This window comes from Alexandromys fortis, unplaced genomic scaffold, assembly GCF_014885135.2.
Source record: "Alexandromys fortis isolate MF-2015 unplaced genomic scaffold, M_Fortis_MF-2015_v1.1 scaffold_3, whole genome shotgun sequence".
Classification (NCBI taxonomy): Eukaryota; Metazoa; Chordata; class Mammalia; order Rodentia; family Cricetidae; genus Alexandromys; species Alexandromys fortis.
In genome coordinates, this window is record NW_026067909.1 from 30,028,929 (window position 1) to 30,056,710 (window position 27,782).

Consider the following 27,782-nt stretch of genomic DNA (forward strand, 5'->3'; position numbering starts at 1 on the left):
TCCTCTCCCCCCCCACCCCACCCCACCCCCGCCCCATGGGCAAGGGTTTGTTTTGTTTACCCACCTAGATCAGGATTCCGAGCCTGCCCTCTGTGAACTCGGATCACTGCCCTTTCTAGCGGCCCTCATTCTGTTAGGAGACTGACGTGCGGGTGCTTATTTGCCCTCGACTTTGAAAGTCACAAAGGCCACGTAGATAGAGAAATTCAAAGCAGTAGTTCAAGGGCATCTTTGGCTTGGCCCTGTGCCCGCGGCCGCGCTCCTAGGTACGGCGACGCCCGCCGGTATCCCGGGTGTGGGGTGAGCAGGGCTTGGGGTGCGGGCTGGGTGCGGTAAGGGCGCGGGGCGCGGGAAGGACGCCCGCCAGCACCCGCTCCCAGCTCCCCGCTCCCGCCCAGGCCCGCCCTTTCCCGGCACTATGGAAACCGCATTTTCCTACGCCAACACGCCCTCCTCCTCTCTCCTATTACATCCAGAACAGGCGACTTCCACTTCCCGGGAACCTGACAAGTGAATGGCTCTGATGACGCCCCGGAAAGAGCCCACGACCGGGGGCGGGCGCCCGCGGAGGGTGGGGCGGTTCCGGGGCGCCCCTCGCACGGCTCGCCGCCGGCAAAAAATAAAAAATAAAAAAAATAAAAAAATAAAAAAACATGGAACTGCCATCGACCCATAGCTCGCAGGCAGCGATGTTCGTAAACAAGCCGGGCCGCGCGCCTGCCACCCACGGCGGGCACCGCCCTGCGCCGCGCGCCCACCCCGACAGCTGGGGTCCGATCGCCGCCCCGCATCGGCTCCGTCCTCCCGCCCCCGTTCTCCCTCACCGGCGGAAGCCTGGGGCCAGTTAGCAGGGCGCGAGGCAGGAGCACAAACCCCGCACCCGCCTCCTTCGTAGCCAGCTTCCCGCCCAGGGTGGCATCGCCCCCGCCCGCATCCACAACGAGCCCCTGATTAATGAGCCCGGCCCGGCCCCCGCCGAGCCCCGGTCGGGCCTCGGCGGGAGGGGGAAGGGACGGCGGGAAACGCGGCCCCGGTGTCGGCCCGCCCCCCCGCGCCTCACGCCCATTGGCCAGGCGCGCCGTCCGTCGGGGAATGCGGCGCCAATGCGGGGCGGTGGGGCGGGGCGTCCGCGCGAGTGTGCCTGCGTAACGCAGAGTCACGTGTTGTTTTGCTCTTAGTTCAGTCACTCGGTGCGCGATGTGTTACTCACTGTGCGGCGGGGACCGCGACAAGCCCGGGTCGTCGTTGTCGGCATTAGCAGCAGCAGCAGCAGAAGCAACGGCCTCAGTGGCGGCGTGGGCCCCGAGTGTCCGGACGCAGCCCGGCGTCGCGCAGCGCAGAACGGCGGCAGCAGGCCGGCCGCGCGCGTCCTAAGCTCGGCCCCGCGAATCGGGGACCCCGACTCTCGGCCCAGCCAGCCAGTCCCTGGGCGCCGCCCGAGAGCCCAGGAGGCAGCAGCCGCAGACAGTCGGAGCGAGGGGCGGCGACCGCCCGCGCCGAGCATCCTTCGGAGCGGCGGAGGGCCCTGCGCCACCGAGCCGCGCGCGCCTCCTAGCCCACCGCTTGGGCCCGGGGGACGCGCGCGCGTGGCCAGGCGGCCGGGCGACGGGTGGCGGGGAGCCGCCCCCGCCCGCGCCCCTCGGCCCTCGCCATCCCCTCCGCGCCTAGCCTAGAGGTGCGGCCTGAACCGGCGGCGATGGCTAGCGCGCCCCTACCCGGGGCCCCCGCGCCGGCGGGCGGGGATGGCCCGAACCTCAATAACAACAACAACAACAACAACCACAGCGTGCGCAAGTGCGGCTACCTGCGCAAGCAGAAGCACGGCCACAAGCGCTTCTTCGTGCTGCGCGGCCCCGGCACGGGCGGCGACGATGCAGCCGCGGCTGGGGGGTCGCCGCCGCTGCCACCGAGGCTGGAGTACTATGAGAGCGAGAAGAAGTGGAGGAGCAAGGCGGGCGCGCCGAAGCGAGTGATCGCGCTAGACTGCTGCCTGAACATCAACAAGCGCGCGGACGCCAAGCACAAGTACCTGATCGCCCTCTACACCAAGGACGAGTACTTCGCCGTGGCAGCGGAGAACGAGCAGGAGCAAGAGGGCTGGTACCGCGCGCTCACCGACTTGGTCAGCGAGGGTCGCTCTGGCGATGGGGGCTCGGGCACCGCGGCCACCGGCGGGTCCTGCAGTGCCTCTCTCCCGGGCGTGCTGGGCGGCTCGGCGGGTGCCGCTGGCTCCGATGACAACTACGGGCTCGTGACGCCCGCCACGGCAGTCTACCGTGAGGTGTGGCAGGTGAACCTGAAGCCCAAGGGCCTGGGTCAGAGCAAAAACCTGACTGGTGTATACCGTCTATGTCTGTCTGCGCGCACCATCGGCTTCGTGAAGCTCAATTGCGAACAGCCGTCGGTGACACTGCAGCTTATGAACATTCGCCGCTGCGGCCACTCAGACAGCTTCTTCTTCATCGAAGTGGGCCGCTCGGCCGTCACCGGCCCCGGCGAGCTGTGGATGCAAGCCGACGACTCGGTGGTGGCGCAGAACATCCACGAGACCATCCTGGAGGCCATGAAGGCGCTCAAGGAGCTCTTTGAGTTCCGGCCCCGCAGCAAGAGTCAGTCGTCCGGGTCGTCGGCCACGCACCCCATCAGTGTGCCGGGCGCGCGCCGCCACCACCACCTGGTCAACCTGCCCCCTAGCCAGACCGGCCTGGTGCGCCGCTCACGCACCGACAGCCTGGCGGCCACCCCGCCAGCAGCCAAGTGCACCTCATGTCGGGTCCGTACGGCCAGCGAGGGCGATGGCGGCGCGGCAGCCGGGGCCGGGACAGCGGGAGGCAGGCCGATGTCGGTGGCCGGGAGCCCCCTGAGTCCTGGGCCGGTGCGCGCGCCCCTGAGTCGCTCGCACACCCTGAGCGGCGGCTGCGGAGGCCGCCCGAGCAAAGTGACGCTGGCGCCGGCAGGGGGCGCCCTGCAACACAGCCGTTCCATGTCCATGCCCGTGGCGCACTCACCGCCCGCTGCCACCAGCCCCGGCAGCCTATCCTCCAGCAGTGGGCATGGCTCGGGCTCCTACCCGCTGCCTCCAGGCCCCCACCCGCATCTGCCTCATCCGCTGCACCACCCCCAAGGCCAGCGTCCGTCCAGCGGCAGTGCCTCTGCCTCCGGCTCCCCCAGTGACCCTGGTTTTATGTCCCTTGATGAGTATGGCTCCAGCCCTGGCGACCTGAGGGCCTTCAGTAGCCACAGGAGCAACACGCCCGAGTCAATCGCGGAGACCCCGCCAGCCAGGGACGGCAGTGGGGGCGAGCTCTATGGGTACATGAGCATGGATAGACCCCTGAGCCACTGTGGCCGCCCTTACCGTAGGGTCTCTGGGGATGGGGCCCAGGACCTGGACAGAGGGCTGAGGAAGAGGACTTATTCCTTGACCACACCTGCCCGACAGCGGCCAGTACCCCAGCCTTCCTCTGCCTCCCTTGATGAGTATACTCTCATGCGGGCCACCTTCTCTGGCAGTTCAGGTCGCCTCTGCCCATCCTTCCCCGTGTCTTCTCCCAAAGTGGCCTATCACCCTTACCCAGAGGACTATGGAGACATTGAGATTGGCTCCCACAAGAGTTCCAGCAGTAACCTGGGGGCAGATGATGGTTACATGCCCATGACCCCTGGGGCTGCCCTCAGGAGTGTTGGCCCCAGTAGCTGCAAGAGTGATGACTACATGCCCATGAGCCCCACCAGCGTGTCTGCCCCCAAGCAGATCCTGCAGCCACCCTCGGGAGCTGCAGTGCCAGCACCCCCTTCAGGGGCAGGCAGGACCTTCCCCGTGAACGGAGGCAGCTACAAAGCCAGCTCCCCAGCCGAGAGCTCTCCGGAGGATAGCGGGTACATGCGAATGTGGTGTGGCTCCAAGCTGTCTATGGAGAACACAGACCCAAAGCTGCTCCCCAACGGGGACTACCTCAACATGTCCCCCAGCGAGGCTGGCACCGCGGGCACGCCACCCGACTTCTTCTCAGCAGCTTTGCGTGGAGGGGGAGAGGGCCTCAAGGGTGTGCCTGGACACTGCTACAGCTCTCTGCCCCGCTCTTACAAGGCCCCCTATTGTAGTGGGGACAGTGACCAATATGTGCTCATGAGCTCCCCTGTGGGGCGAATCTTGGAAGAGGAGAGGCTGGAACCCCAGCCCACCTCTGGAACCTCCCAGTTGGCTGGCACCTTTGGGGCAGCTGGGGGTGGCCATACCCAGCCTCACCACTCAGCAGTGCCTTCCTCCATGAGGCCAAGTGGTGGCAGTGGCCGCCCTGAGGGCTTCCTGGGCCAGCGCTGTCGGGCAGTGCGACCCACGCGCCTGTCGCTGGAGGGACTGCAGACCCTTCCCAGCATGCAAGAGTACCCTTTACCCTCGGAGCCCAAAAGCCCTGGCGAGTATATCAACATTGACTTTGGTGAGGCGGGTGCCCGTCTGTCCCCGCCTGCCCCCCCACTGCTGGCATCAGCGGCTTCATCCTCTTCATTGCTTTCAGCCAGTAGTCCTGCTTCATCCCTGGGTTCAGGTACCCCAGGCACCAGCAGTGACAGCCGGCAGCGCTCCCCGCTCTCTGACTATATGAACTTGGACTTCAGTTCTCCCAAGTCCCCTAAACCTGTCGCCCATAGTGGAGACACAGTAGGCTCCATGGATGGCCTTCTCTCCCCAGAGGTCTCATCTCCACACCCACCTCTGCCCCCACGTCCTTCTGCCTCCCCCTCTTCCCTGCAGCAGCCTCTGCCCCCTGCCCCAGGAGAGCTCTACCGCCTGCCTCCAGCATCAGTTGCCACTGCCCAGGGCCCCACTGCTGGCTCCTCAACACCCTCAGAGCCTGGGGATAATGGTGACTATACCGAGATGGCCTTTGGTGTGGCTGCTACCCCGCCACAACCTATCGCAGCGCCCCCAAAGCCAGAAGGTGCCCGAGTGACCAGTCCCACATCTGGCTTGAAGCGCCTAAGTCTCATGGATCAAGTGTCTGGGGTGGAGGCCTTTCTTCAAGTCAGCCAGCCCCCTGATCCCCACCGGGGTGCCAAGGTCATCCGTGCAGACCCACAGGGGGGGCGGCGTCGCCACAGCTCAGAGACCTTCTCCTCCACCACCACAGTCACCCCAGTGTCCCCCTCCTTCGCCCACAACTCTAAGCGCCACAATTCGGCCTCTGTGGAAAACGTCTCTCTCAGGAAAAGCAGCGAAGGTAGCTGCATCCTGGGAGGAAGTGATGAGGCACCCACATCCCCAGGACAGGCACAGCCATCGTTGGCTGTGCCACCAGCCCCGCAGGCTAGGCCATGGAACCCAGGTCAACCTGGGGCTTTGATTGGCTGTCCTGGTGGCGGCAGTTCTCCCATGCGCAGAGAGACCTCTGTGGGTTTCCAGAACGGCCTCAACTACATCGCCATTGACGTGAGGGATGAGCAGGGGTCCCTGCCGCCATCTCAGCCGCAGCACCCACAGCCTGGAGACAAGAGTTCCTGGGGCCGGACCCGTAGCCTTGGGGGACTTCTCAGCACCGTGGGAAGCACTGGCACCGGCGGGGTGTGTGGAGGCCCAGGCCCTGGAGCCTTGCCCTCTGCCAGCACCTACGCAAGCATTGACTTCTTGTCCCACCACTTGAAGGAAGCCACAGTCGTGAAAGGTGAGGTCCTCTGACCTTGAGGCCGGGAAGGGGGTGGGGAGTATTGGGTGGCTTTGGATGTCACGCTACCCTAGTGGTTCCTTGGCTGCCATGTCATTGTCTCTCTCCAAAGAGCTTGCCATGAGCATTGGCTTGGCTTGGAAGGTAGAGTGAATACCTTCCCCGTGGGCGCGAGACTTTGACCTTGTTTTAGTTCCAGCCATCTCCTCCCTGGGTCCTTGTGGTCCTGCCCTTCCCATCTGCGGACTGGGAGAGTTGTTTAGATCATCACAGTTGAGGATGCTGAAAGGCACTGGCTCTGTGTCCTAGGTCACCTCTGCCCAGCTATAGTTTGTTAACCCTTGGGAAGTGAGCATGTGTCTTGCCTGCTCATGGGAGCAACTCCTGTCACTTCAAGTTCACGTGTAGACTGTGACAGGCCTGTCATCAGAGGCTCCATAGTTCCCATAAGGGAAGTGGTAGTAGTGTAGCTTGGCTTACATAGCCTGACGGCAGCTGTTCCCACCTGAGCGTAACTGGGAGTGTCCTGGAGGCTTTCCTGTCTGTGGGTACCAGTCAACCTCCCAGGATTCCTGGTGCTGCAGGTCTAGGACCTGGCAAAATGACATTGTTAATAAGTTCCCAGGTAATGCTGGAGCTGTTGATGTAAATCCCTGAGGAGGTGTGGGAGCTCGGGAGCCACTGGAAGGCCCTTGTAGTCTGGGTGGAACAAGGAGACGGGGTTGGCATAGGAACAGGATGGGCTGGGCTCAGAGCACCCCAGGCCATAGCACTCAGCCCTGTTTCAGGATCAGGGTTTGAAGCGCGGTTCTTTTCCAGGAACAGTGGGACTGGAGGGCAGCTGGGGCTGTCTCCTCTCCAATTACCAAGTATCCACCAGCTCGGAGAAGGGCTTGCTGTGCGCCTGGCAAAGCCTTCTGTGTCTCAGAATCCGGGCTGGAGTGCCGAGTTCCGCTGTTCTTCCGTCTTGTCGGGGTTTCTGTATGGGGTTGGTAGCAGGACAGGCTGGGTGCCACAGTGGAGCCCGTGATGGGAGCGGAAGCCATGTGGTTGGTGGTCTGTGTTTCACGGAACCTGTCCAGTTTTGGTTCCTAAGCAGAGCAGCTGCGTGCTATCCACAGTTAGAATGTGCGGTCTAGTGTATTTGGGACTGTTAATTCATAGGCTTCAGGCTTCTAGCTTGGGGCAAATACTGTTATTCTAGGGTAATAGATGAAAAATCTGATTCTTTTATTATTATAATTAAAACGGGCGCGGAGAAAAGAGCCTCCAGGAACTACCAAGAGTACTGCAGTACCTCAGCTTCTAATTAAGTCAACTAGAAGTTGGCCAAGTGTCTCCTCCATGTTCAGTATCTCAAATGAAGATCATTTTGTCAAAGTTTTACACAGTGCAAAATTTCTAATACTAGGGAGTTGAGGATGGCTAAGCCACAGGTCATCTAAACACAGCAGGATGTGACCCAGTGGGGAAACTCTGCTTGCCCCCTGTTCCCCACAGGCCACACATTGACTTCCCTGTCCCTGTTGGGGCTGTGTGGGTGGTCTCCTTCTTTGGAAACCCCAGATTGAAGTCATCCACACTTTGAAGTCTGAGGCCCTTGGTACAGTCACTACAGCAGAGAGGATTCCCGGGCAGATTAGAAAGAATGCTGACCCACAGGGGTAAGTTTGTTTAGACACCTGGTTTATCTAGTCCTGCTTAAGGTTTCCCACCAGGATAAAATTCCTGTCAGCCTGCAGGATTTCACACGTGTGAAATCCAAACAGTTCTTCCTACAAGCTGACCGGGAGGCATCTTGGTTACAGTTATTCTGAGTTCCATGGATGTTGTGCTAAACTCCTCTCTAAAGGGGGGGGGGTATTTTTAAAGGAAAAGCCGATAACTACGACTAATCTGTTGTGCCACAGCCACATGTTCACAGGGAGGCATCCATGCCAAATTAGATTTCCAGCAACTTGAGCAGAGTGCAGCACCAGAGTGGGGGAGGAGAGAGTGCAGGCTTTGCTCACAGAGCTGCGGGGGGGAGGGGGGGCGTCTTTGTGTGCAGCTCACATCCAGGTAGAAACTGGTGGTGTGCCAAGATGAGAAATTCTCTGTGGAGCCGCATGCTCCGAGACGGTGGTTTGTCGAAGCCAGGCTGGAAGCACGAGTTTGAGACTGAAATGCAGAATGTCCTCACCACTGAGCAAGCTTTGCCCAGGCTCCTAGCAGTGCCCTGTGCTGCCACCCCAAGCTGCTCATTCATATTCTCCTGGACTCTCATCCGTTACACAGACACGTCATACTTCAGCCAGCCTGGGTAGTATGTAGTACGTAAAGTAATACAGACACAAGGTCCTGGCAGTGTCTCATAGCTGACTGCAGTTGAATTGGGAATGGGGGTGGGTTTCTTAAACACAACTAGTAAGAAATTAGTAAGCACCAGGTGTGTGTGTGTGTGTGTGTGTGTCTGATTAATAAGTCGGAATTGCTGTCTTGTTTGGGAACCGGAAATTAACTGGATTAAATGTGTTTTAAAACTGCTTCTATCAATTTTGCACATTATTGATGACAGGATTGTAGATTGGTATGCGCCCTAAAATGTTGGTTTTCTCTATAGAGGGATTTTTATTCTGTTAGTTGCTGATGTTGAAGAGGCTGACGGGAGAGAGGCTATGGAGGGCATCTATATTTAGTTCTCTTTGATCAGAAGACTATCTGCACGTCCTTCTCTTAGCCAGTTTGTCAGAGAAGTGAGGTGTTTCCAAAGGAGCTGGTGGTCTTGGTTTAGTCTAGAAAGTTCTGTCTTTGGTAGTGCTTGGTCTCCGGAGCCAGCACAGCAGCTTTGCAAGCCTCAGAGGGTGCCGTTTAGGCCTGGTGCCTGGAGGATGAGATGGTGCCCTGCCGCGTGGCTCTCACCTCCTAAGGAAGAGGCAGCTGAGGTGCTAAGGAAAACACTCTGGTTTTGGTGAATGAAAGTCACGTGGCCAGTTCTGCTTTCTTTATTGAAAGAAAAGCCTTTACTGGAGTGTCTCTGAGAAGGAAGGAGGGCGGAGCGAGGAAGCCAGGGTTCTGGTTGCTAATCTCCTCTGGAGAGCCACCTACCCGGCTCTACCCTGCTTCTGGCTGTGTTGTCTGCAGAGGGGTTGATTCCCGTCCTTCCCTTGCTGGGCCACAGAGATGAAATTAGAGTGCCCTAAGCCCTTGCTTAGGTACTTTTGGAAATGAGTATGCTTAAATTAAAAATTAATAAATGAAAAGCCAAAGTCGCAGTAGCCTGGGAATGAAGACAATGCCTTCTTAAAGCTTACCTTTCCTGACCCATTGTCGGTTGTGCTTGGTGCTCTAAGAAACCCACCCCCACCACCTTCTTTAAGAATTCCCTAAAGCCAGGTGGTAGCTCATCCTTAGAGCACTGCGAGAGGAGAGCAGCAAAACAAAACAAGATTTGTTCCAGAAAGGGGGGAAAAAATGAAAGTAACAATGTAGAGATTTAAATTACATAGTAGCAGAACAATTAAAAAAAAACAGGCCTGCTGTCTGCCCTGGCTTCAAAGCAGGCTTTGCATTCCCGGCTGTGATGTGCTCAGGTATTAAGAGCTGTTGACAAGATGAGGATGTGTAATTAGAATATACATTTTTAAAACTGACTCTTAATGCTGCCAGCTCTAACTAACAGTCAAACCCTCAAACTTCAGAGGTTTAATTAGCCAGGATTCCGCGGGGTTTCGGTTCTGTTTGTTGACTTAACTTAGGGGTCACTCCCAAGTTTTGATCTCAGTACCGTGCTGTCTGTCTGTAGAGTATGAACATGCTGGATTCTTTGCTCTTCGACCCCAAAAAAGCAATTTTCATAGCAGCCGCTGGGCATAAAGGTGTTCTGTTAGATTCCTACTAACACCTTTTCTCTGGAAGCATGTTCTAAGAGCTAGGTAACTTTGCTATCAGATTTGGCAAACCGGCCAACCTTTTATTTTGTTTTGGGAGGGGGGCATTGGATAGTCCAGAACTGAATGTTTTCCCTTCACCTTGGAAACTTAAGGGGAAATGTAACTTTATTCTGGAGTCTACATTGCCAATTAGTGTGGGGCCATTTTGACTCAAAGTGGAGGTGAGCCCCAGATTTGGCCTCTTTGCCTAGAGAACTGTGGTAGGGGTGGAGCTTGTTTAGTCTCTCTAGACCAGCACAAAAGAGTGTATGTTTTCATGCAAAATGTTGCCATTTTAGTACACATTTTCTGCCTCTCCATAATGACCTGCTACAAAGGTTTTGCTGCTTATCCGGCTACTGAGGGTTGGGTTGTATGGCAACAGTGCTCTCCACATCTAAACAGAACACATTTTCGTTTGTCTGAATGCATCATTCAAGACTGCAGGGGAAGGGGTGTAGTTGATGACACAGGGAAGGTCGATGCGGGTTTCTGGAGGGAGCTGGTAAGGAAGTGCTGAGGTCATGGTGGCCACTGGTCTTTTGAGTGTCTTTTGTGGGTAGTTTCCTAGGCTGATATTGAGGGTGCCCCGAAGTAACACCTGCAGTTGGAATAGACCAGGAAGCAAGCTGCACACCAGGAGCTGCTTGCTGGGCTCAGAATGTGCCAGACACTCTGGGCCTGGCGCTCGTCATTGAACTCATTGTGTTGAGTGCTGAAATAGAGCTGGGCTGAAACGTACAGGCTGTGTGTGGGTGATGAAGCAGTTCATTTAATAATTGCGATTTCTTTTTTTGCTAAAGCAGAAAAAATACTGAGTTTTACACAGACATAGTTATTTGTCCAAATGATCTACATGCTGTTCCAATTTCTTTTGTGTGGTATTTATGCAATGACATTTGCAAAATATTTCTTACTTCTTGTGCATTTGCTGAAATTGGGTCAAACGTTTGGATCCACGATATATCTTAAAGATAAACCTTTACATGAACCCTTAAGTACCAAGTCTTTTAATATTTATTTTAAAAAGTATCAGGTTTTCCAGAAACACATGTTTAGAACTGGTGTTTGTGTTCCCGTACTGTCTTTTTTTTCTTTACAAAACCCATGTTTTTTTTTTCTTTTTCTTTCTAATTGAATAGTAATGTATTTTGTAAGGACATTCAAATCTTTAGCCAGTCACCTTAAGAATATTGATCCTCTATTCTTTTCATCTATAGAGAGTTGATACAATTCTCAGTGATTTGTGTGTGTGGTTTTTAAGCTGTTTTTTTTTTCTTTTTTCTTTTTTTTTCCCAAAGCATAGATGTTCATCCTAGATTGCAGTTTTCATTATCATCGCTTCAAAAGCCAAATGTTGACATTGGGGCAACTCTGCTTTTTTTTTTTTCGTGGTCACAGTGCAGTGTTTTAATGTTTATTACTATGACATGAGATTTCTCTACTTTGTCTGTGGACTTAACTCAGGCCATCTTCAGGGACCAAAGTGTGCTGTTAACAGTCCAGAAATGTGGTAAACACAATATGATTCTAAACGAATTCTTCTTGGGTGAAATGAAAAAGAAACATTCTGAGCAATACTGAAAGGCAACTTCACAGGGCACAACTGGGTGAAACTCAAGCCTTTGTAGTGTTTTTAATCTGTAAGTATAATGTCATGTGACATCCAGACATCCTGTAATGTATGTAAAATCAGCTTTTATGTTTATGGATGGGTGTTTCGCCTGTATTTATGACTGTGCACTTCCAGAAGAGGGTGTCAGATCTCACGGAACTGCAGTTCCAGAGGTTGTGAGCTGCTGTGTGGGTGCTGGGAATCCAGCACAGGACCTCTGGAGCAGCAGCCAGTTCTGTTAAAGCTGAGCCATCTCTCCAGCCCCAGACTCGGGTTTTGTCGGGTGGTCTGTCCAAAGTCATTAGGACAAAAGGAGAGAGTGTTGGACTCAGGCTGTTCATGTTGGATTATCAGCTTGAAAAGCACATAACCACCCTGCCTCAGAACTTCCCAGATGACCCTGTTTCCTGTTTCTGTTGTGTGGCGATGAGTTAATTTCCCCTTTCCCGCTCATATTCCTCCTCACAATTTCAGAGTAAAATGGGAACAGTTAAGGAAGCAGAGAGGAAGAATGGCCATTGTGGGAAAGCCCTCTCGGTTTTATTTTATTTTATTTTATTTTTTAGCCAGTTTCCATCTGACAGTTTGAAGAACTGCGTTGTGTTAATTTCCACCACCGCCACCCCCCTTTTTCTAAGCCCTCTTTTGTCCATGGATTTGTGAGTTTAACTCCTTGGTGCTAACTTCTTGTGGTCCAGCTTCCTGGACCTCACCTGAGTGAAGAAACATTTCTGCACCTCTAGCAGTTTCTATGTTTTCCTAAAGAACCCAGGACACAGACACAGGACTTACTATAAAATTTAGCATCCAAGTACATTAAGCCCCTTCAGCTAGTGTGGGAGCAGCAGGGGGTGTGGATTAGGCTCCAGAGTGCACCCGAAGACACAGAGCCCTTGTGGGAACCACTGCCTTAACACTGATTCAAGGTCAGATGTAACTAGGGTAGAATAGTTGTTAAATACCACCTAAATGCCACCGGGAGAGCAGTGGAGGAGGTGGCCCAGAGGTTTTGCACGCCCTGAGTGGACGTCTGAGCGCCCTGCTTCACGCTCCTGGGGAATAGCTGAGCAGGCACAGCAGGTCCCACCACCCTCCTGCTGTTGCGTCCAGTTTAGGGAAACGCTGGGGGCAGATGGAAGGAAGCATTTGAGGTAGAAAAGCAAAGTGCACAGCAGGCAGAAACAGTGGGGAATGTCACTAAGAAGACGTATTTCTGGGTTAGTTCATGAACCCTGAAGGCCTTCCCTCTTCGGGACAGTGGTGCAGGCTGGGTGAATACCCTCAGCCTCTGCATTTGTGTCCTGTGTGTAGAGTGTTGTACACCCCTCACAGGTTAGCAGCTTCCAAAGAGATGAGTCATTAACTCAGTTAATGGTGAGTAGATTTAGGAACACCAATTTAGAAGTAGCCTCAGGACCAGTTAGTAGCTAATCATCTGTTTCTGCGTGGTTATCTTATCAGGACCAAGTGTCCCATGAGGTCTTAATATTCTTAAGGTCCTTAAAAAAAAAGTTGTGGGGAAAATCATTTAGCTGGCTTTTTTCACATGACAACAGATGGGTTTCGTTCAAATTGAACTGGACATGAGCTGCTCCCTTTGGAGGTGGTGTGACTGTAAAAAACTCTTAGACAGACACACTAGGAGTTCATTGAGTCCTCATAGGTAAAACCTGTAGCAGAGCATCGGAAGGCCCTGTGTCCTAGGTGACTGTCTCCTTTATGCTGGCCGCGCCATGGAAGAGGACTCGGTCTCTCTATCAGATGGCAGCTCTGGGCCAGGAGCCCTCCATGATGAGCGGCATGTGCCCAGGGTGGACCGAGGCAGCTTCTCCAGGTTCCGGGTTCCGGGGAGGGCCAGGTTCAAAATTTACTGTCTTGCCCATCATGGGTCTGTTGGGTACTTTCTAGACACAGAGTCTTTGGGACAGAAGAATGGACTCTGGCTGCCCTAACAGATCAGTCTCGGCCTCACCGGCTCTGTAAATCAATCGAAGAGGCAAACAGAGGAGACGAACTCAGTAGAGGAAGAACGGCTGCATACATCTTGTGGCCACAGGTCCCTCTTGGGGCACCAACTTGTGCGTTGGGTTTCAATAGAGGAAGAAGTAGGCCTGGGGTCAGGGGTCTTGTGTAACTAGGCAGTCTTTGTGGAGGTGTGGTCCGGTCTTTCTTATCTCAGTTCTGGTTCTTCAAGATGGTCCAAAGAAGCGCTTCTTGCTTGAAGGGACAGCTGGCTCCCGCAGGATAGGTGCCCTGTGTTTATGGGTGATTGCCCTCGTGGGGGTAGGGGGGGCTGCCTTGGGAGTCCCCGCTGTTCCTGGAATCAGAAGGGACTGTGTCGAGAACAGGAGCTTATCTCTGTTCCTTCAGCTGGGGGGGGGGGGGGGGGGGGATAGATTAGGCAGAACGAAGCCCTGTTTTTAGTTACTTTGTGGACTCATATGAGAAGGCAACACTTTTTTCTTGTTTTGTTTTTTGCTAAAGTAGCTTCTTTAATTTAATTGTGAAGTCAGTTGTAAAAACTAGGAACCCCACTTTCTATCTTCTGGCGAGCTGTGAAGAGCCTCTTGCTATCAAAACATAGAAGACTTTTCCAAGTATGGTGTGTGTGGATTCCCTGAGTGAGGCCCCGTGTCTCTCTGTAGTTGAGCACATGCCTGCGAAGAGGCCACCGGTCACTGCTATGACCCTGTTGTCCTAGCCTTCTTGGTTGGCAGAGAGAAGCCGCGGGGATCCTCTCTTCTCCTTTCCCCTTAGTGAGGACACCCTAGGCCACTGCCAAACTCAGCCCTGTTTGGGATCTTGGATGCCCCTGGCAGATGGGGAAGTGTGGTGAAAAATCTTAGAAGTAGGCTGAGGTGATGGCACTAGATTTTGAAAGTCCACCAACAATAGTCTGGAGCCTGCGAGCTTTCCGTAGGATTCACCGAGAAGCTGCGTTTTGTGTGGCAAGGTCAGAAATGGAACTGCTTAGCACCATGGTGCACAGCGGGTATGGCAAGCTCTCGTGGTCACGCTGGATACTACTATTCTGGATGTGGAGATCTGGCTTCCCTTTCCCTTGAGTGTGCAGCTGAGCATGGCCAGTGAGCACACAGGAGCTTGGAGTTCTTCCGGGCTGTTGGTGTGCAGAACATACAAATCGAATGTCTCTGGCCAACAGCACGCATGGTTTTAAAAACTTGCTCGTGGTTTGGGACCAGTTCAGCCTCACTTTGCTAAATTGCATTTTAACAGGTTCCTGCAGTAGACGCTGCGCCTTAGAGCGCCATCTGAATCGAGAAGCTAAGAATGAGGCGACCCCTTTTTGAGTTTCACCTCCATGGCTTGTTGTCCTTCTGGAAGCCAGAATACAGCCTGCTGCTTCCCAAGGGAAATTGAGGGGGGAAAATGGTTTCCGCAACTCATGGAGACTGAATTTCACAATGTATGCACATAGAAAGTTCTTCATAGTCAGGTCAAAATGGTGTCCCCCAGGGTACGCTCCTGAAAGAGGATTTCATCTGCCTCCACCCCTCCTCCAACCTCTCATAGTTCCTCACCCTCTGACCATGAGATAGGAACCATCTCCCTGCAGACCTTCCTCCTGAGGGGCGATGCCTAGATGCTGCTGCGTTTCCTATTCTTCAGCTGCCCCTTCCAGCTGGTGCAGAGAGCTTGGGAGAAGACAGCTCCTAGGATATCTGCCCTGACCTGGACTGGTCTGCTGGTTGACCAGAGGTCTCTAGCCTCTGCCCCTGGGCTGAGTGACAGAAGTAGATGGCATGTCCTTGTTTTGGGTCTAGTCCATCCAGGAGGGTTGTCTACACCTGCAGCCCAGCTTCTCATCCTCTGTCACCAGGAGTCTTGGCCCTGTCTCTAACCCAGGCATCTGGGACCTTACTTAGGGCCCTAGTTAGTGTGGGTGGCTGGTAGGAGACTCTGCCTGGGCTGAAGGTGTCTCTCTGGAAGTGTGGTTGCTATATAGGACTTGAGGGCTTGGGATATCTTATAAGCACCCTGGTCTTCTGAGAGTTCTTAGCTTTCAGTGGCCTGGAGTTCCCTTCAACTGAGTTCTCCTTCCCCACTGTGTTCACCCAGTCAGCTGGGTTGGTTCTTTTGCTAGGTCCTGCCAGCCTGCATAGTTTCCTGTGCCTCCCGTTGTACCTGGGCTGTTGTAGTTTGCATTGCTCCTGGAGGCATCTTAGGAGGGGGGTGGGGCTGTGGCAGCAAGTCCCCTTTGCCCTACTGCCCTGACTCCTCAAACAGCCAGCAGAGCTGGCCTTCCTCAGCAACTCAGGGCCTCCAGGTCTGAAGAAGCCTTTGTAGTTCAGAACATGGCATGTGGCTACATGCCTGCGTGACTGAAGTAAGAGTCTGACCACAGAGTTGTGAGTCATGGCAGAAGCATGTGCTCCTTGATGTAGAAAATCAATATTCATGTATGTTTTGTTTGTAGTCATTACGGTTTCTATCTAGAATCCCCCTTGGTAGTTTCACTGTGACACAGGGGTGGGGGGGGGGAGAGAATGGCCCTATCTTCAGGAGTGGGTGTGATTGATTCATTGACTTAGCTGAGAAGTCAGCTGGTTGATGGTGGCCAACGGCTGGGTCCACCCTGGGTCTGACTCTGGCCATTGTAACCTCACGCCTCCCACACATACCTCCCCCTTGAACCATGGAAAGCTGTGTGGGTTTCAGGGTGCAGGAATGGCAGCAGTGAATGGCTCCCGTGCCCCCTAGGGAGTGGCAGTGTATGAGATATGGCTCACAGGGGTGCAAGCTGGGGCAGAAGCCCTGCCGAGCGCTTGCTCTTGGATCCTTTGCTTGTTGCTATGACAGAACACCTGATAAAAGGCACTTGGTAGGACTTGCTTTGACTCAGAGCCGTCATGGCAGGCAGGCTTGGCTGCAGGAGCCGGAGACAGCTGGCCATAGTGCAGCCTCAGTCAGGAAACGGAAGGAGATGAACCGTGGTGCTCGGCTCCATTTTTCCATTTTACTCAGTCCACGGTGATAGCCCATGGATGGCAGCACCCAATCTGGAAGTCCCTTCTTAGACATGCCCCAGAGTTGTGCCCCGGGGCCGTTGATTATAGATCCCATCGACCCTGGCCATCAATATGACCCATAGCTCTGCAGCAGATTGGCTACAGGTGAAGGAAAGCAAAGAATTTGCTCTGAATATTTATTCTACTTATCTGTAATCTGACAGGAAAAAGATGGAAGGTTTTATGACTCCAATCGTAAGCATTTTTATAGTGTACATAAAGCATAGTTTCTGCATCAGTGTGAGCCATCATACAAAAATGTGCTACATCTCAGAGAAGAGCGGAGCTTCTCAGAAGGCGCTCATGATTTTAGTGCTGGTTCATGTACCGGCTGTGGAAGTAGAGCCCTGGAAATCACGTTTTCAGGACCCGAGAAAGAGCTGGTTATGGGTTGCAGCTGTGGTAGGTGTCAGTTTTTCTGGGAAGCTGAGTATCAGGAAGGCTTGCCTTTGGTGTCCTGGGAAGAAGAAGCCAGAGCAGACCATTGGAAAGAGTGCTGGCTTCACACCTGGTCTTATGACTCGCAGGGTCTGTAAGAGGATAGCGTGGCCTTTAGCAGGCAGTATTGCGTTTCCGAAGCACGCAAGCTTGCAGATAATTTCCAGGGGTATCAGTTAGCCTCAGGTGTAACCCACAGGTGGAAAATGTGTGGTGCTATTTTGACAGACCTGCCTGTGTCTTCTCTTTGGGTTCCTTGTTAAATGTTGGTGGGTCCATGTGCCTTGAAGGGTTGGCTGACTAGGTTCTGTGACGGATTGGACAGTGGAGGCTCATGGTTGGTTGTCATAGCTACCCAGCTGTGCTAGGTGAGTGACAGTGGCTGTGATCCCATAACACTGTATTTGCAGAAGAGATAGGTCGTTCCCTGCTGTGCACCATCACCGTTTGTGAGATGGAAAGTATTCTTCCTGGGCATCCGACCCACCACCTTCAGGTTTTGTTTTCCTTTTGGAGGTTGCGTGTTTATCTTTTCTTCTCTGAGAAGTGGCATAAACTATTAGGGTTGGTTTTGGGTCTGGTTTTGTTAGTTGAACTTAGCTTGACTAAGGAAAATTGTCCTGAGTGCAGAGGACATGAAGACATGAGGGCCAGAAGCACACAGTCACATGCAGTCTAGCAAGCAAGCTGGTTTCCCAAGGCATGTGTCCATCACCTCGTCTTACTCATTAAGTAGGATCAGATACTAGTATGGTATTTAATGTCCTTTGAAGGGAGTTCTATAAAAAGCCAATGGAAAAAAAATTGTATGATCTCATATATAGAATCTTAAAAAAAAAAAAAAAAAAAAAAAAACATCTGGGTTAAATGTCCAGAGAGCTCAACAGAGCTGGTTGTCATGGGGCTGGGTAAAGTGTGGAGAGAGGGGGAAGAGGGAACAAACACAAAGAAGTACATAGGGCAAGGGTCTCTTTGGAAGTCTACAGCGAATGCCAATCAGGCGCTATTGCTTTTGTTTTAAAAGCAAGTAACCAAGGTGGCAGCAGGGAACTGGTTGGCCCGCTCCGGCGACCTTTCTCCTGTGTCAGTGTGCCCCACAGCACCGTGCGTTTCCTACAAGACGCGAAGCAGAAGTGGAGACTGGGCTCAAGTGAACTCTCGTGATCCCACCGGGCCCCAAACACCTGTCCTCGAGGCCAGAGGGAGCCTCCTATTGGACAGCACTGGCGAGAAGCTGATACCCCACACACTCTGCTCACCCCGGTACCACTCGAGAGGCCCTCATCATTCTGGCTTCTTCCTCTGGTTTTAGTGTCCTGGTTTGAGAGAAAGGGCGCCCTAGGATGCAGAAGACGCTGGACTCCCAGGGCCTGGAGTGTGCAAAGAGCTCACTCATCTAGTGTGGGATCCACATCTGCACACAGCTGGGGGCTCCTTTTAGGGAGGAGCTCGCTAGATGCCCACATTAGGAAACAGCCACTGAAACCTTGACTTGTAAATGCCGCCGCTGAGGCTGAGCTGGCAAGTTCCCAAAGGGTGAAGCTTTGGGTGTGTAGAGAAAGTTTGAAATGGGGTGCTTCACAGGCTGGGAGGCCTCTGAGCACACCGTGGCTGGGCCATTAAGAGACTGTCTTCCTTGAAGGATTAAGCTGAGTAGAAGGGTAGTTGGTTCCAGCCTTGAGAAAGCCGAATCGGCTCATCTCCTGTCTCATCTCCCGGCTGGGATTGATTGTGTCATTAGCAAGTTACAACTCGAAGACAGGGAGGGAGTTTAGTTCCAAGCATCCCAAGTGAGAGGGCTCTAATTGTCAGTGGCCGTGCGAGCTCACAGCGAAGACTCTCTCAAGCAGGTCGTCGCAGGGAGCTTAATCATCCATATTTTCCTTTCAAATGATTTTTTTTTTCCAATTTAGATGAAAGGTTAAGTACCGTTTTTCTTAGAATCTCTGGTGACTTTGTTATCACCCCCAACCTGACCTTTTTTTTTTAAGAAAAAAATACTCTTAGCAAAGTAAGAAGATACTAAATTATCAGGCGTATTTTTCTAGGAATTTCTCTTCCAACTGAATAGCCTGTTTTCCCAGCTTGTTCTGTGTTTAAATGAATAGCCTCACTGGGCATTGAAATGGGCTTGAAGGATGTGGGGACTCACCAAAGCGCTCAGTTCTTCCTTAATTTGGTTTGCTACTAGAAATGTAAAATACGTAGCCTCTGTTTTTCTTTTGGCATGCAAATCAATACTCATCTAAACAGCACTAGGAATTCAGAGCCCTGAATATGTTACAGAGTCCACACCTGCTCTTCTCTGTGCTGCACAGAACCTTGCTGGGGCTCCATGTGAGGGTCTGTGTGGAGCTTTTGGGGGGAGAAGCTTGCAGAGATCTATAGACAGAGCCTGAGCTTCCCGGGGCAGAGCAGTCCTGACCTAAGTGTATACCTGAACACTGACGTGTGAAAGAGCCTGGCGTCGAACACGCAGAAACCCAGAGTCTCATGAGAATCCCAGCGGAAGGGAAGGCACAAGTGAGTCCACCTGACTCGCGTGCCCCTGGATGTCTGTCTTATTTCTTGCTAAGACTCTAGGCTTGATGCTCAGCTGGTGTGGTGGGACTTCATTATTTTGCTGCTTGTCTAGCGGACTGTGGAGAGCCTGATCCTTCAGCCGTGTAGCTATTTTCTGTGTCTTCTGTCTCTCCCTCCTTCTCCTGTCCGTCTCCTTCCTCCTCCCCTCTCCTCTTTCTCTGAGGTCTGAGTGTAGCTTTGGAGCCACTATAGTCATTGAATTCTTTCTGTCCTGGGAAAAGATGACCTGCAGGTTCATCCTCGGGGATTAGGAGTCCTGGTTGTGGGGCATATCAGTGACATGCCGTCAGTGATGACTGAACAAAGGTGGAGCATGACCAGACTCTGAGGCCGGGCATACGGACGGAAGTTTCTTTGCTAATGGTTTTTGTTGTTGCTGCCTATCTGCTTTTCATGGCTCCAGGCCTCAAAACCTTACTGCTTTGAAGAGTTCATCTCTGATCTTAGGGATTTGGGTGTAGAATTGCAAAGAAATTTCAAATCCTGTGAGTCCAGTCTCAGTATGAGCTACCGCCAGGCACAGGACAGGGGTGGGTCTGTGGGTCTTTCCTATGTGCAGTGCAGGGTCTTCCACAGTTTTACCACTGTGACTGGACAGCTCAGAGTCTCCCTTCTGAAGGCACATGCAGAGCAGAGTGGCCATAAATTAATCATCCTTGTGTTGCCTCTAGTGGATTTGACATAGGTAATGAATAAATAAATGTATACTGGCATCTCATCCTTAGGACCTATAAATATTTAAGGTTGGGGATGTCAGATTAGCAGTGTAAGAAAACGTTTTCCTTCTTCATAGTCTACATGAACCAGCCCAATAAAAGTAAACAGAAAGGGCATAGATAGGGCACAGACATAGGGCACACATCACATCCTAGTGCACAGGCATAGGGCACACATCACATCCTGGTGCACAGACATAGGGCACACATCACATCCTGGTGCACAGACATAGGGCACTCATCCTAGATCGTATCCAGGTCAGACCCCGGCTCTATTTTCTCTCCTGATGGACTGGAAAGGTTAGGAGCTTTGATGAGGACAGGGGCCTGATCTTGTGTCTAACCCCCAAAGCCTAGGCCAGCCCCCTGTGTGGCCCTCCTCAGTCATACGTTATCCTGCTGTGGTCAGCCAGAGCTCTGGCCAGCATGTGCAGCATAGTTTTTGCCGCCCGTTCACATTGGGCCAGTTTTGGGGCTGGAGAAATGGCTCAGAGGGTAAGAGCACTAGCTGCTCTTCCAGAGATCCAGAGTTCAATTCTCAGCAACCACATGGTGGCTCACAACCATCTGTAATGAGACCTGGTGCCTTCCTTGCCAGCAGTACATTGTATGCTTAATAAATAAATTTAAAAAAAAAAAAAGATAGCCAGTTTCAGTCTTAGGGCTTCTTTTCCTAAGGATGGAAAAATGGGAGCTACTAAGGCAGTTCCTTTCTTTTACTTACCTTCTTGTAGTGCAGCCCAGTTTGAGGGCTTCATGGAGTGGGTGTGGCAGGCTTTCTTTTGGGACCGCCAACCAGTCTTCCAAATTAAGACACAGAGGCTTCTTATTAGTTAGGAAAGGTTGGCCTTATCTTAACTCTTATTTCTTTTTTGTTCTTTATTGTTTTTATTGAGCTATATATTTTCTCCGCTCCCCTCCCTTCATCTCCCCTCCCCTTCTACCCTCTCCATGATCCCCACACTCCCAATTTACCCAGGAGATCTTGACTTTTTCTACTTCCCATGTAGATTAGATCCATGTATGTCTCTCTTAGGGTCCTCTTTGTTGTCTAGGTTCTCTGGGATTGTGAATTGTAGGCTGGTTTTTCTTTGCTTTCTGTCTATAAGCCACTTATGAGTGAGTACATATTATACCTTTCTGGGTCTGGGTTACTTCACTCAATGTGATGTTTTCTAGATCCATCCTTTTGTCCACAAATTTCAAGATGTCATTTTTTCCCACTGTGTAGTACTCCATGTGTAAATGTACCACATCTTCTTTACTTGTTCTTCGGTTGAGGGGCATTTAGGTTGTTTCCAGGTTCTGACTGTGACAAATAACGCTGCTATGAACACAGTTGAGCACATGTCCTTGTGGTATGATTGGGCATCCTTTGGGTATATACCTAAAAATCGGTATTGCTGGGTCTTGAGGAGGTATGTTGTTTCCTAATTTTCTGAGAAATTGCCACACTGGTATCCAAAGGGGCTGTACCAGTTTGCACTCCCACCAGCAATGCAGGAGTGTTCTCTTTACCCCACATCCTGTCCAGCATGAATTGTCATCAGAGTTTTTGATCTTAGCCATTCTTACAGGTATAAGATGGACTTAACAGAGTTGTTTTGATTTGTGTTTCTCTGGTGACTAATTGTTGTAGCTCTTATTTCTCGCTAGCTCTCATAACTTAAATTATCCTGCTTCTCTTCATCTACATTTTGCCTCAGGGATTTCCACCTCTCCTTCTTTCTGTCTAGCTTACATTCACTACTTCTCCAGGACTGGTTGGTGGCTGCCTGGCTTTTGGTCCTAGGTGTGTCGCTCTCTTTCTCCCTCATTCTCTCCTTTTTCCTCCCCTCTCCTTTAACATTCCTCCTTATTTTCTCTGCATGCTAGCCTGGCCTATCCCTCGCCTGTCTAGCTATTGGCAGTTCAGCTTTTTCTTAGACCAATCAGGTGCCTTAGATGGGCAAGGTGAAACAAATGTAGCAGTCCTTACATCATTAAACAAAGGCAGCACAAACACATCTTTACATAGTTAAAGTAATTTCCACAACCTGTGGGTCCACCCCACCCCCACCCATCGGACCACTTCTGATGGCTTCCTGCTATATCGTATAAGAGGTTCCCCAGGTCTCCCACACTGTCTCTGTCAGCTCTGGGGCCACCTCAAGCACATGTCCTAAGGAACTACACTAAAGTTTAAGTCCCATGATCCCAAGGGGGTTCTGAGGTCTCCGTACTAGTGTTATGGTCATCTGTAGATGTAGGAGTCTTTGACCTCACAACAGACAAGTTCCATCACCTTGTATCACCCTGGTGCGTGTGCACGTGTATGAGTGTGTGTGTGTGCGCGTGCACACGCGTGAGAGAGAGAACACGAGAGAGATGGGGGGAGGGACGGAGGGAGGGACGGAGGGAGGGACGGAGGGAGGGAGGGAAAGAAAATGTGAGATGCGCCCAGCACACAGTTCTCACAGTTGGTGTGGTGCTGTCTGATCTCCCTGCCCCCTATTGTACATGTGCTGGGCACCCATTCATCTTCCCATAAGAATACTGTTTTTGGATGAAGAATAGAACTCGAAAAGAACCTTCCTGAAAGGCCCATGCCTGGCAGCCAGCCTTCTTCCTGCTTCTCAGCTTGTTTTGTTCTTAGGCACACAGCAGCAAGTCCCACTTGATGCTTGCAGTTGGATATCTTGGCCACATGGCATCCCTAAGGAAGCGCAGACCTTACCCCACTGACCCTTGAACACACTCGTGTTGTCGTGGAGAAACGGAAGGACTCCCAGAACTCCTTCTAAGATCATGGGTTCAGCTTCATCTCCCTGAGTGTTATGTAGACTTAAGTTAACTTGTCCGGTGTTCTCCTGAAGGAGAGTCACTGGCTTAGGGTCCCCTGAGTGGCAAGATACTGTTGCTTTACTGTGAAACTTGGGCCCTGCTTGTTAAGGTTGTCAGGAGTCAGATGCCACTGTATCCTGGAGTCTCTTGGGATGGAGAAACCTTGGTGATCAATGGTCCAGCAGGACCTAGATGGGAGACCTTTCCTTAGGAAGACATACTGAGTTCAATGTCTGTTGACTTTGTTTGCATAATGTTTATCTCCTAATTGTTTAAAGAATGCAAAACAAACAAAAAACATGAAGTTGCACAGCCTCCAAGTGTCACATTGTCAGGGGAGGTAGAAGAGCTGGGGTGTTTGTCTCACACCCGACAGGCTCTGTCTGCACAGATCTGTGCTTTGTTGGAGAGTGGCCACACATTCTTCTTTGTGGCAGGATGTCTTTTAGGGGCACATTGCAAACTTCTCTCTTGCGGAGTTAGCCCTGTGAACTCAAGGAAAGAACGAACACACACACACACACACACACACACACACACACACACACTCATGTTCTCTCTCTCAGCAAAGAATGAGGCTCACGAGTCAAAGGTCAGAATTCCAGTCAGTGTTAGAGGTGTGCTGGCCTTATGATGATGGTGATATTAAACCTAAGAGAGAAGAGGTCTGAGCAGTTGAAGGCCCAGTATGGCCTTGTAGCTGTCATCCTGGGGAGTGATGTTAAGTCACATGCCACTTTGAAGAAGGAACTTTGAAGATAAAAGGGCAGGGTCATCGTGATGTGAGATCAGTTTTCCCTGCCGTGCTATTCAGTGACGAAATGAGCAAGACACGCACACACGCACAAGGTACACGGGGACTTTACACACTAGGAATGGAGACCTGGTCCTAGAGGCCATGCTGTCCCTCCATGGAAGGGACAGACAGGTGCAGCTGGTCACATGACCACATGCTAGTCCTCCGTCCACTCAGCTCGGCAGGAGGGTTGGTAGCCTTGTACTTGAGGAGATGTGTATTGTCTTAAGAGGTGATGAGAGCCGGGTGACAGTAATGTGTGGCTGAGGGAACTTTTAAGTTGGGGAGGGGGTGGTTTTTCGAGACAGGGTCTGACCTGGTAGCCCTGGCTGGCCTGGAGCTCACTAGTAGAGCAGACTGACCTTGTACTCACAGAGATCCATCTTCCTCTGCCTCCCAGGTGCTGGGATTAAAGGTGTGAGGTTCCCATGCTAGTATTATGGTCATCTGCAGACTGTAGGAGTGTTTGACCTCACAGCAAACACGTTTCTTCCATACTTTATTGCCCTGCCTAAATCTATGTGTTTTTAAGAAGAAGGAGGAGGATGGGCAGGTTCCTGGGGTGGAAGAGTGGACCCCAGGCAGCTCTTCTTTCTTTGAGGAGTCAGAGGTTGATAGCGCTAGTGTAGCCTTGGCAGGTGTGTGGTGGTTGTCATTCACAGATGCTTGTCATCAGGGCAAGAAACCTGCCCATCCCCATGGAGTGCTTGGCAAAGTGTATGGGGACGACATTTCTCACCTATGTGCAGATAGATTGGAGTGCACCCTGCTGCCCCATCTCCAGGATAGCCGTCTTGAGTTTGCATCTCCCAAGCGCCTCATTTGAAGGGAAAGGCCAACCCCGAATGTAGGTCCATGGGTTTGGGGAGCTCCCTGGGTTTCTATGGTCCCTGGAGCATGACTCACCAGTTATCTGATCTTTATTTCAGAGTGAAGTGCTACAGGCTCCATCGCCACCACATCGAACTCCAATGCGAATCCATGCGAAGGAGATGCTCAGCCTGTCTGCAACCAACGCTGCTCACTTTCCTTTCAAATGGGAGTAACTCTACATTGTGAGACTTCTGGGAACTGTATTAGATAAGGAGCCAAGAGGCAAGGCCACCTCTTCTGCCGTCACCATCACCATCACTCTGTTTGAGTTGCATTTCTTTTGTTTGTAAACTAAATGAGTTGTTGGCATACACTCCGGGAGATTAGGCGTTTCCATTAGCCTTCATGAAGCCGGCCGGCACTGTCATTTCTTCATTTTCATTCTGGCAAAGCGGATTAATCCCTCAGTGTGCAAGGAGATGCTACGAGACCCATGAAAGTGGTTAAATCTGGTATTAGCTGGCTTACAGTCAAAATTACCACAGTCCTACCTCAGTTCAAGGTGAAGCCGGATGGTTTGGCAGGGTACAGGGCAGCTCTGCCCCCATGGGTCACATGCTGACCTCCGTCTCTCGGACAAGCGGATGTGGATTCCAGTCCAGGTACCTGCGATGTTTACTTACACACAGAGCCCGGTGTGGGACTGACAACTCTCCTTGGGATTGGACTTGAAGATGGATTAATCCTCATGATTCCTAAACGTGACCAGAGCAGCCTCCTTTTGGACATCATCAACCGTGTTTGGGGGTAGGGGTGGGGAAGGATAGCTCTCTCTTTGTACCTTTAACGGACTTCTTGACGTGCTCTCGTGTCAGTACTTCAGATGGCAAAGCCTTTTCTCCTGCCCACGAGCCTCCTGTCTGAACCCTAGCTCGCATTTCTTGAACCAGAAACCCAATGTAGGCATGCTTGCAGCTCAGGCTGGTTTGGGTGTGGCAATTTTGTTTTTTGTTTTTGTTTTTTTTTTTTTTAAATATATTATCTCTGACATGATGTCATGTTGTTGGCCAACAAGGCTGCCCTGAAGAGGAGGGGAGGCATTCCAGCCATCGCACTATAGACAGCAGAAGAGGAAAAGCCACCTCTGTCCCTGCAGACGCTTGTCAACAGTTCTTGACAAAGACTACTCTGGTTCTGTTTTCAGTGTTCTGGAAATGTCAGTGTTGTGGAATTGTCTCCTGTGTCACCTAGAAGGGCTGAGCTTGCCAGCAGAATATCAGTCACCTTGCTGCTCCATCACAGGGCTGGAGGCCCCGCCTCCCCCACCCTCCCCAACCCCACTCCCCAGTGCCTGTCTCCTCCATAGTCCTGTAGAGACTACACTAATTCTTGGAAATGTGAGTTGCTGGTTTATTTTTTATGTCATTTTGTTTTTGTTTGGGAGAATATATATATATATATATAAGTATATAGATATATATCACTATAGAATAATGCATTGATAAGAAGAGGCTTTTTAGAGGATGACCAAAAAATTCCATGTCTTAAAAATCTATTGAATGGCAATGCAGCTGTCTTCCTGCTTCTGTGCTGAGCTTGTAGAAGAAGGCTGTATTGCAAGACAAAGTTGAATGTAAATTGACCCGCACCCTGCGCCAATTCTCAAGGTTTACTCTTCCCTCCCGCAGTTACACATCACAGCGGTGCACGGGCGCACAGCACTAGCGTGGAAGTCCGTTTTGGCGTGCGCCTTGCTTTGTGGAGATGAACGCTTGAGAATTCCCTGAGATGTTAACTAGTGTTGGGACTAGGAGCCTGCGCCATGTTTGCTTTGTATCTAAATCCCCCAGGGGCAGTAGGACTGAGCTGCTGGCGGTGCTGACTGCAGCACACTTAGGCAGATGTGACACGCCGTCCGTGTTCGGAGAGGTCACCACAGGATGCAGACGGTACGTGTCCCTGTGCAGCCGAAAGGAGCAGACAAAACATCAAGAGTACACTAAGTTCCCCCCTCCTGTACATTTCAAGAAGAGCAGGCATATGCAATATTTACATCCTTCAATTTAGTTTACAGAATGGAACCAAAATGTGGGAGTGTTATGTTTGCCGCACTTCAAGCTGTATATTGAGTCTTTGTACATTTTGCCTGACACTTAATCTTAAATTTAAACTATTTTTTGCTATATAAACTTTAACAGTTATTAAACAGTGTTTTCTTTGAGTACATGTTGTTTCAGGATATCAAGATGTTAAATATATTTCTCGCTATTGTATTCCGACAAGAGACTCCCCTCCCTGTTGTCTTCCGCTGTACATGGTATATATAGGGGTCATGGGACACTGCTGAAGACAAGCATAAACTGGAGTAGATTAGTGTGCTGTATTTAGTCTGTATTGACCACGAATGCCCTCCTTAATAGCCATATGCAATAAAATAAAATGCATTATTTATGAAATGAACACAGACTGGAGGATGTTTTTCTGCATAGATAACCAGTTTTAACTTGAATGCATGTTTGGCATTAGCAAGCGGTGTGTGCATGTGGTTTTGTTTTTTGTGTTCATTCGTTTTCGAGACAGAGTTTCTCTCTGCTAGGCTGTCTGTCTGTCTGTCCTGGAATGAACTTACTCTGAAGACGATGCTAGCCTCATAGAGATCCACTTGACTTTGCCTCTCCGTTGCTGGGATTGAAGCATACAGCACAACACCACACCCGGACCCACTTGGGTACCTTTTGATTTTTAAAACTTTTATTTGAACTGTCAATTTTGTCATGAATCCCAGTTTCTGAAAGAAAGCAACTTAAGGGCGAAGTGTTTTTCTGTCACAGTGTAAGGGTCCATTCTTCCAGACAGGAAGGTCCAAGCAGGCAGCTTGAAGCAGCTGGTCACATGACAGCGGCAGCTCAGCTCACTTCCCCTTTCTGTTTTAAACTATATGTGTTTTGTGTGTTTGCCATGGTCAGCTTTTGGGACTCAAGTTCTCTCCTTCCACAGAGTAGGTCCCACGGATAGAACTTAGTTTGCCAGACTTGCCAGTGGGTGCCTTTACCCACTGAGCCATCTTGTAAGCCCCACTTTCTCCTATTGATACAGTCCAGGATACCAGCCAGGGAATGGTACCACCCACAGTGGGCAATTCTTCCCACCATTAACCTAATCGAGATAACCCCCACAGACATTCGCAGAGGCCATCTCCCAGGTGCTTCTATTAAGAGAGAAAGTAATAGGTCCTTGTGGTAGCCTGGGTGCTGTTCTGAGTGTTTTATTTCTAAGTGTGTTGATTCCTTTCTGGCTCACCATGGCCTCACAATGCAATGTCTTTCTATTTTATGGATGAAGGAAAAGAGGGGAGAGGGAGAGAGGGCGTGCATGTGTGTGTGTGTGTGTGTGT

General features: G+C 51.5%; 1 protein-coding gene across 1 annotated transcript; it reads left to right on the forward strand.

The window, feature by feature from the left end:
• Positions 1–1,693: 1,693 nt before the first annotated feature.
• Positions 1,694–26,848, forward strand: Irs2 (insulin receptor substrate 2). Its single transcript, XM_050136861.1, has 2 exons — positions 1,694–5,663; positions 24,505–26,848. Exons 1-2 carry the CDS (start codon positions 1,697–1,699, stop codon positions 24,507–24,509), a joined length of 3,972 nt encoding a protein of 1,323 aa, XP_049992818.1. The 5' UTR covers positions 1,694–1,696; the 3' UTR covers positions 24,510–26,848.
• The last annotated feature ends 934 nt before the right edge of the window (positions 26,849–27,782 follow it).